At 36.8% G+C, this 7,774-nt stretch overlaps 2 protein-coding genes across 4 annotated transcripts in view; one reads left to right on the top strand and one right to left on the bottom strand.

Annotated features, from left to right (window-relative positions):
- The first annotated feature begins 2,125 nt into the window (after nucleotides 1-2,125).
- Nucleotides 2,126-4,170, top strand: tac3a (tachykinin precursor 3a). 3 transcript variants are annotated; one of them, XM_014019031.1, is made up of 7 exons: nucleotides 2,126-2,336; nucleotides 2,654-2,763; nucleotides 2,853-2,949; nucleotides 3,059-3,088; nucleotides 3,166-3,219; nucleotides 3,317-3,383; nucleotides 3,624-4,170. In XM_014019031.1, exons 2-7 carry the CDS (start codon nucleotides 2,668-2,670, stop codon nucleotides 3,646-3,648), a joined length of 369 nt encoding a protein of 122 aa, XP_013874485.1. In that variant the 5' UTR covers nucleotides 2,126-2,336; nucleotides 2,654-2,667; the 3' UTR covers nucleotides 3,649-4,170. The 3 variants fall into 3 exon arrangements, with proteins under 3 accessions (XP_013874485.1, XP_013874478.1, XP_013874494.1); XM_014019024.1 differs by having other exon boundaries at nucleotides 2,130-2,336; nucleotides 2,850-2,949; XM_014019040.1 differs by having other exon boundaries at nucleotides 2,133-2,336; nucleotides 2,850-2,949; nucleotides 3,564-4,170.
- Nucleotides 3,902-7,774, bottom strand: part of c1galt1la (core 1 synthase, glycoprotein-N-acetylgalactosamine 3-beta-galactosyltransferase 1, like a) — a gene marked incomplete at its 5' end in the record, with an annotated part of 9,436 nt that continues 5,563 nt past the window's right edge. Inside the window, 1 exon segment of the mRNA XM_014019016.1 lies at nucleotides 3,902-4,935. Coding sequence (XP_013874470.1) covers nucleotides 4,582-4,935 — 354 coding nt within the window. The 3' untranslated portion in view covers nucleotides 3,902-4,581.

The following is a 7,774-nucleotide window of genomic DNA, read 5'->3' as shown; positions in this document are numbered from 1 at the left end:
GGGGAGACTCATCAATAATACAAATATGTAGTTAATGACTTCCCCACTTGTTAGATCTCGCATCCCACACCTCTGCACTGCTGCGGTCCCCTCGTGTCCCTCCCACCCCTCTTCCATACAGGAACGGGACAAATATAGAAATAGGAAGTCATTGCTCAAACATGGCTGTTAACCTTTTTTTGAAATTAACCGTTTCAATTCCGGCCTGCCACTCTGTTTGTGTCACACCCTTAAATCTCCGGAGGCCTCAGCGAGAAACGCCTGCGGTTTCGTTCCACCTGCCTGACGTTGAAAATTGGCTTCGTTAAAATATTCATGCTCATTCGCATTCCCAGAGTGTGCACAGACACTAACACAAGTGTAATTGCATGTTTAACTGCAAGAAAAAATGATGGGTTTGGAATAAACTGTGTTTTAGTTGTTTTCAAATGCTGATTATAATGGTAAAAAACATAACTTATTTTTTTCATGTTACACAAATGTCTTTTTCAGGATTCAAATGAGTGCTAAATGTTATTTCTCAGCAAATGATGATWAGAAAGGAAATTACACCTTTCCTGCAGAGCTGACACAAATTAGTCACATGTTCTTGTGTAAAGAGCCACACGGTGAATGCTTCTACAAGTCGAATGATGCACTAACGTCCCACCTGTCAGAGACGTTTTACAGAGAATTAAGCAGCCATAATACATCTTGAAGTGAATTACATGCTTTCTTAGTAGAAAGATGACATCTGTCAAGTCAACAACTCAGCTTTTAATAGTTGTGCTGACTATAGCTACTCTGGCTTAACGTTCCCCAACATCAGGGTATGGTTGATTATCTGTGGCAGCCATATTGAGTTAGTTTGAACTCAAAAGTTAATGTTTTGTAGATGTACATCAAAGTGATTATTTTCTGAAGATTTTATTCAAATCCATCTTTTGCTCATGAGATGTTTTACTAACAGAGACAAACAAACACACACTGATTGTTATTTTATTGTGGCCGGTAATAAAGCTGAGTAATTTATTTAGCAAACTGTTCAGAGTCTGCTGCACTTCAACAGGTTGGTTGATTCCCTGTTTAACTGTTGTCGGTGAGACAAAAACTTAAAACACATAAGATAGTTTGCAMACCAATTTAGACGTCCTTTTCTTGTTCTGGTTTTTCGTATTAGAGCACCGAATCCAGAGTTTTTATGTCTTTGATTCAAAAAGTAAAAGTGCAGGCTTGTGTGACCCTCCTCCCTCCACTTTAGGCTCACTGTATTCATTAATAAAAGATGTAACATCATGAATGGATAACAAAAAAGCAGTCCTTGCTCACAGCTAATAAAAACCGCATGAGAATAAACCAGGCTGTGCGGTATCGTCAGCAGGTATACAGGTGTAAAATAAAACAGGATGGATTTTCCTTTGCTCTCAAGGGCAGCGTGACATAATGAGCCAAGATACTGTATGAGAAGGTTTTTCATAAATGTATTGTTTTCTTCTCATTCTAAAATGAATGCATATAAAAATATCTAAATTTAGAGGATGGGGGTGAGATCCTCAATACGTTTCAACAGGTGGGTTGATGCATTTGGACAAAAACTGAATGCGACAAACAGACAAATTCACTGACATAAAAGGATAAATGCATTAAGACTTCTGTTCATTTTTTTTCTCAGAATAAAACCAAGAAGATCAAGGTCAGTTTTATTATCTTCTTTCTCCAAAATGTTTCTGGTGCAGCTTCAGCCTAAGTCTTGTTAATGAAACAAGTCTGTTGGCTAAAGTTTCTTTCAGCTTTGCTTCAAATGGAATGAAGTGTCTTCTGATGCAAAGAAGTCACGACCAGACTTTGTAAAGAGCTGAAAAACTGTTTAAATACAGTATGTGCATAAAGTTTTCAGCAATATAGTTCGAAATCATATTTAATAAGTTTAAATGTTTCAAATTTATAGAAAAAATAGTGTATTTCTATTTATTTATGTTTTTAACTAAATCTTATTTTGCAAAAAGATAGTCCAACAAGGAAATGCTCCTTTTGTTTCTTTTTTCTTTTCTTTTGTCCTGATGGTGTGTCTGCGTGTTTGATGGGGAGGTAAACGCCCTCAGAAGCTTCATATCACGATCAATGGAAGATGTGCATAGCCCTCGGAACGACGTGATATAAGACCTGCATGTCCACCTACGCTCAAGCAGCTGATTGGCGTTACGCAGGTTTCTGGCTATTATTTAAAAGCGCAAAGCGTGGACGTCTCRTTTATCCAGACTGGATCTGAGTGCAGGATCTATCCATTTCTCCACTCCACTCGGCACCAGGACGCACTGCTGACTCATTTACCAAACTATCTGCTTGGCTTAAAACAGGTAAATAACTATAAGTCGGGTTTCTTAGAAACGTATATTTACTGTATTTTATGATCTATAAGAGCTCTTCTTTCATTTTAAAATAAAATAGAGGAAGTAGTTATTAGGTAAACAAGTCTAGATGAAAACAGATTTTTTTCATTTAGTCTTCAATGGAATCTGAGTTTATTACWATTTTTCATTCGTGCGCCTTTACGCATCAGTTACGCAGCGGTTTGCGCGCAGCAGGGATTAATGTCTACCAAATAATAAAAAAAATCCATAACAATTACTTCTATTATAACGATCATCTAACAACTGTAAATGTTTTCATCAAGGTACTGCTGAGAAAATGAGAAAAGGCTTCCTCCTGGTGACTTTGTTCTTCATCATGAAACTTCGGCACAGCCACTCCAGATGTGAGGAAACCGGATCGCGCAGATCAGATGTAGGTACCGCTGCAACGCAGATTTTTCAACGTACAACTTTGTTACTAAGCTGATTTATTTTTCTCCTTTATTTGCTCGAATGCAGCAGTCTTTAAGCTTGGAAGATCTCAAGCGGAATCTTCTGAAGAGGTACACTGACTTGGATTACGACAGCTTTGTGGGGCTGATGGGCAAAAGAGACGCAGGTGAGTTCAGACCGGAGAGCGCACAGTTTGTTAGATTCACATTATTTGATTAAGCTATGCAAATACTAGAAATAGAACTACAATTTTCCTCTCTTTTCTTGTCTTTCAGATGTAGAAGATGTGGAATCACCACAAAAAAGTAAGGCACCGTCATGGCAACAGTATTCTTTATTTGAGATTGTCATAAAACAATTAATTGTCTGTTCTTCTGCTCAGGGGAACTGGATGATATATTTGTTGGTCTAATGGGAAGAAGAAGCTCAGAGTCTGGTGAGTTGTGACAGTCAGAAATCTGGGCTCCATCTCATCCGGTGYGTCAGATTCAGATTTGGACAGCATAATTCCAAACATTTATCTTCTCTTACAGATAATGTACCCTGGAGGAGAGAGTATCCAGAGAGGAGAGGCATTTTTCTTAACAGGTCCAGACTGAGGTGAGACCTTTATAAACACTATTCTTGCAATAAAGATGATATAGCTTTATCAAAACTCTGGATAATGCTTTGGATGTTGCCACTTTAAAAATGTTTTCATGAGATTTCAGCTTGTAATTTATCAAAGACCACACGTGTGATTGAGAAAAACTTAAACACACACCTGCTGTTGTTTTGCAGGTTACTTAATGGGCTGTAAACACTAATACTGAAACAACTTTCACGTTTCTACATAACCAGAAAAATCACAGAGAGCACAAGCTGATGGAAGAAGATATTCTACAGCTGCCAGCTGAAGTCACCATAAACCAAACAGATTGTAATTGTTTCATCTGGGAAAAAGAAACAGCCTGATTTCACCTGATCATTTATATTTCTTTGTCATTATCCATTTGTTTTGTTCAAAGTTCCAAATAAACCTGATTTTTTTATACATAATTTGCCTTTTTGTTGCTGTGTGAGTGATTTTTTTAAAGCCAGTGGAGACAATAATGGACACATGTTGATTACACAGAAAATGCCTTGACAAATCAGTGGAATTTTATTTTTTTAAACCAGCATTCTTGTCAGAGTTGACATTAAATTACCCCTTAAAAAGAAATGAACTAGACACAGACATAAGTATTCAGTTTAAAACAGTTTGTCAACTCTGACAATTCTCAAACACAAATCAAGTAATTAAGATCAATTTGCCAGGCAACGGAACAAAATGACACATTTTGTATAGTTAAAAAAAAATTAAAAAACAAAACTGAAATTCTATTTAGCCGGTGACGATGTTTTGTTAGGATATTTCAGTTTTACTTCTTGAAGCTGTGTAATGACAAAAAAGTGTGAAAAGGCTTCCTGCACTTTTTTAAGCAAACAAAGACAGATGTGAAGTACAATTAAGCAAAAAATCAGGCATTGATATTTGGGTAAGAAAAATACCCAGACTATATGCAGCTACTACCGAGCCGAATTCAATTAGCGACTGCTCCCACGAGGAGCGCTGTCCATGGAACACTGTGTGAAATATTCTGATCAGATCAAACAGGTTTGGACAAAAGACAAGACGACACGGTCATTTTAAAACCTAAGGCAGCTTTTCTAAAACAGTCACTCTTTTCTGCTCTTTTCAGTCAGTGCGGAGCGAGGAGCCACAAGTGTTTTTGATGTCGACTCTAATAGAGCTCAGAAAATAAAAAGGTGCAGCCGATCAGCCGTGTTCCTGTGAGTCTGCAGTTCTATTCTCCGGCAGTTTAAAGTTCAGCTCATCTTCCTCGCTCATCTCTGAGCGGCTCTCTTCTTTAGTTTGGTTTCTGCTGCTAATAAAAGCAGCAGCAACAGATGTGTGATTCCCTCTTTCTGTCACCTCCTGAACTGCTTTAGTTCCGGCCGTCATGGCCGACTGCGAGAGAGCGGGGAGGTTCAGGCGCTGACGTGTGGAGGGCTGATAGCGAGGCACGTAGCCGTACGCTCTCAGGTGGTAGGCGTAGTACTCCAGCGTGTACATCAGCTCTGCTTCAACATAATGGAATGACACGGCCAGGTCAGAGCAACACTGTGGACCCTGAAGAGGGGAAAACATATAGATCACAGATTTTAAATACACAGAAAGTAATAAAAATGCTCCATTCCTTAAATAAATATATCAAATATTCTGATTACAATATTTCAAACAATCCCATTTCTGAAGAGGAGACAGTAATTATGAAATAATATGTTTGAATGTGATACTGGCACCTTAATGGTTGTTCAAAAGTCTGCCTCTCTGGTGGTATGGGGTTGCATTGGGCATACAATATGGGCAGTTTACACATCTGGAAAAGCACCATCAGTGCAGAAGAGTGTCTATATATTATCTATATCAGTTGTTAAAGAAGAGGGAATGGTTCTGTCCCAACTACAACCTTTCAGTTTAAACGGTTGATAGGTTTGCCTTCTATAGTAAGTAAAATATGTATATAAAAGATTAGCAAATAATTGCATCTTGCTTTTATTTATTTAATAGAAAATGTCCCAACCTATTCAGAATTAGAGTTGTATAAACTTAACAAAGCGGGTGAACATGAGCWCTAAATACTCCACCACCAGGAGGATCTTGAACTGTTCAATTTGTTCCTACCAATTCATAACTTGCTATTCATATATATTTATTTCAAATTGCATCATATATTGACCTTTCCATCATAAGGATACAGTAAAAATCAACAAAATGACCAGATCCAGTTACTTCTGAGCCTCCAGTGTATTTAACAATTATCACAAAAAATTCAGCAACAATTACTTATAAAACAATATATTTGTTGWCATGATGCATGTTTAGATTTGTAAACCTGTGAGCATGTTTCCTTTTAGTTAAGCATCAAAAATACCAGATGATTGGGTGAAATGGTTTTAATCATTTAGGGGTTTTTTTCAGTCCTGGGGAATAACTGAACTCTGTGGCTCAGAGGCACCACCTACTGTAGACCATTAGGTTACAAAAAAAACTGCTATATGCAAAATTACTGTTCTTACACTTACAATTTTTACAATATATATTAAAAACAACATTTTCTCATTTGTTTTTATTTAACATAAAAAAATTCTTAAACATGACCTGATGAAGATTGATTAGTTTTCTTGGTACCTCAGAACAGTTTTAAACACTTAAAGTGTGTGATTGGATCAGAGTCACCCTGATTCATTTTAAATACAGAACAAATCACACTGGTTGCATCAGCAGCAGCAAATTGATCAATTTTCTTTTCCATTTTTTTTTTTTTGACGGGACATTATCTGAGCTGAAGTCGTCCTCATTAATATCAAGTGTTCATCTCAATTCACTCCCTCTTCACCGGAGTCAGGTACAGAGTCGGAGTGTGCCAGATCTGACTGTAGTCATTTAATTATGACATTTTTCTAACTTCTTCAAAGAAGACATTTTGTGCCCCTCTTTTGTAAAAGTTCCTGAGGTCGTAATAAATGTCAGTGACATGCCTCGGTCCAAATACAACTAAATATAATTACACAGTAACCATTTTCAAGCTTGTCTCTTCAGCTTTCATGTTTGCAACTCATTTCAGGGGAAAGTAACGAGGCCCTTGATTCTCTTCCCTGGGATGTAAATTTTTGAAGATGTTTGTCGACTCAAATCACACTCTGTAACTCTTGAAGAGTGCCTCCAGTACTCAGCAGTTCACAACAGCAGTTACAGAGATTCACTCTCAAATCTATAGAAGTTCTTTCAACTGCAGTTTGTTTAAATAATAATGAGCCATACCTTATGCAAAACCATCCTGCTGAAAAAAAAACATAACTGCCTGAAAACAATGATGGAATGTATTTTGCCTGCTGCCTTCAAAGTCAAAGCAAAGTTTTTGCCTAATATGTTAGGGTGGTGAGAGATGGGGATCACTCTAGGCTACTACCACACTAAGTTTCAGCTCAGTATCTGTCAGCTCAGTATCTGTAAAACTRAGCCTGTTTTTTTGTGTTTGTTAARGCCGATTAATGTGACCCATCAAATCAAAATGAGGATAAAGTCAAATTTGGTCAAAATGACCTAATTACATTTTCAGATCCCTGGCTTTAAAAGCTGCATTTTAATACCTGGATCATTCTGTTATCACAAGTAAATCCATATAAATGACTTAATGTGTCTTCTGTGGGATAAATCTTGTTCCAGCAGGAATTGAATTTGAATTGTTCAGACTGAATCTGAATGTGCATAATTTGAAATTGAATGCATTGGTTTGAAAATGAATTTCACTAAATTCAAACTGAATTTAAAGGTTTGTATCTGAATTAATTGGCTTTGAAACTGTATTTTGGTCTATTAAAAACATCAGTTTGATTACTTTAACTTTCAGTTCCAAAATTCAGATTTTTGTGTCACATCCTGATCCTTGAGAAAGTCAGCCAGAGTAATCAAACACAGATCCACAGATTTATGTTTCACTTTGGTGAAGTTTCCCTTCTGTAATGTAACAGATTTGATGCAATCCACCGTAAAAGTRAAAAAAACAGACAGTTATTTTATTGCAGTGATTAATTTTACCTATATGTATAAAATGTAACATTTTCATCACATCATGGATCACATATTGATCAGATGCTGCTGCTGACTGATCCATGATGTGATGTAAGTGTAACGTATTCTATAGGTAAAATTAATCACTGCAATAAAATAACTGTTTTTGTCACTTTTACGATGGATTGCATCAACTCTGTTGCATTACAGAAGGACGTTTCACTGACGTGAAATGTAAATCTGATTATCTGTGTTTGATGACTCTGGCTGGCTTTCTCAAGGACCAGGATGTGTGACACAAAAAGCTGAATTTTACAATGTTGTATAAAGTACCTCAAAGTGATACTTGAGTAAAAGTACAAGTATCTTATCATAAAAATACTTAGGTAAAAGT

The sequence above is a fragment of the Austrofundulus limnaeus genome, unplaced genomic scaffold, assembly GCF_001266775.1.
Source record: "Austrofundulus limnaeus strain Quisiro unplaced genomic scaffold, Austrofundulus_limnaeus-1.0 Scaffold3, whole genome shotgun sequence".
Lineage (NCBI taxonomy): Eukaryota > Metazoa > Chordata > Actinopteri > Cyprinodontiformes > Rivulidae > Austrofundulus > Austrofundulus limnaeus.
The sequence above is the reverse complement of the archived record's forward strand: the minus strand, read 5'-3'. Positions and strand labels throughout refer to the sequence as shown.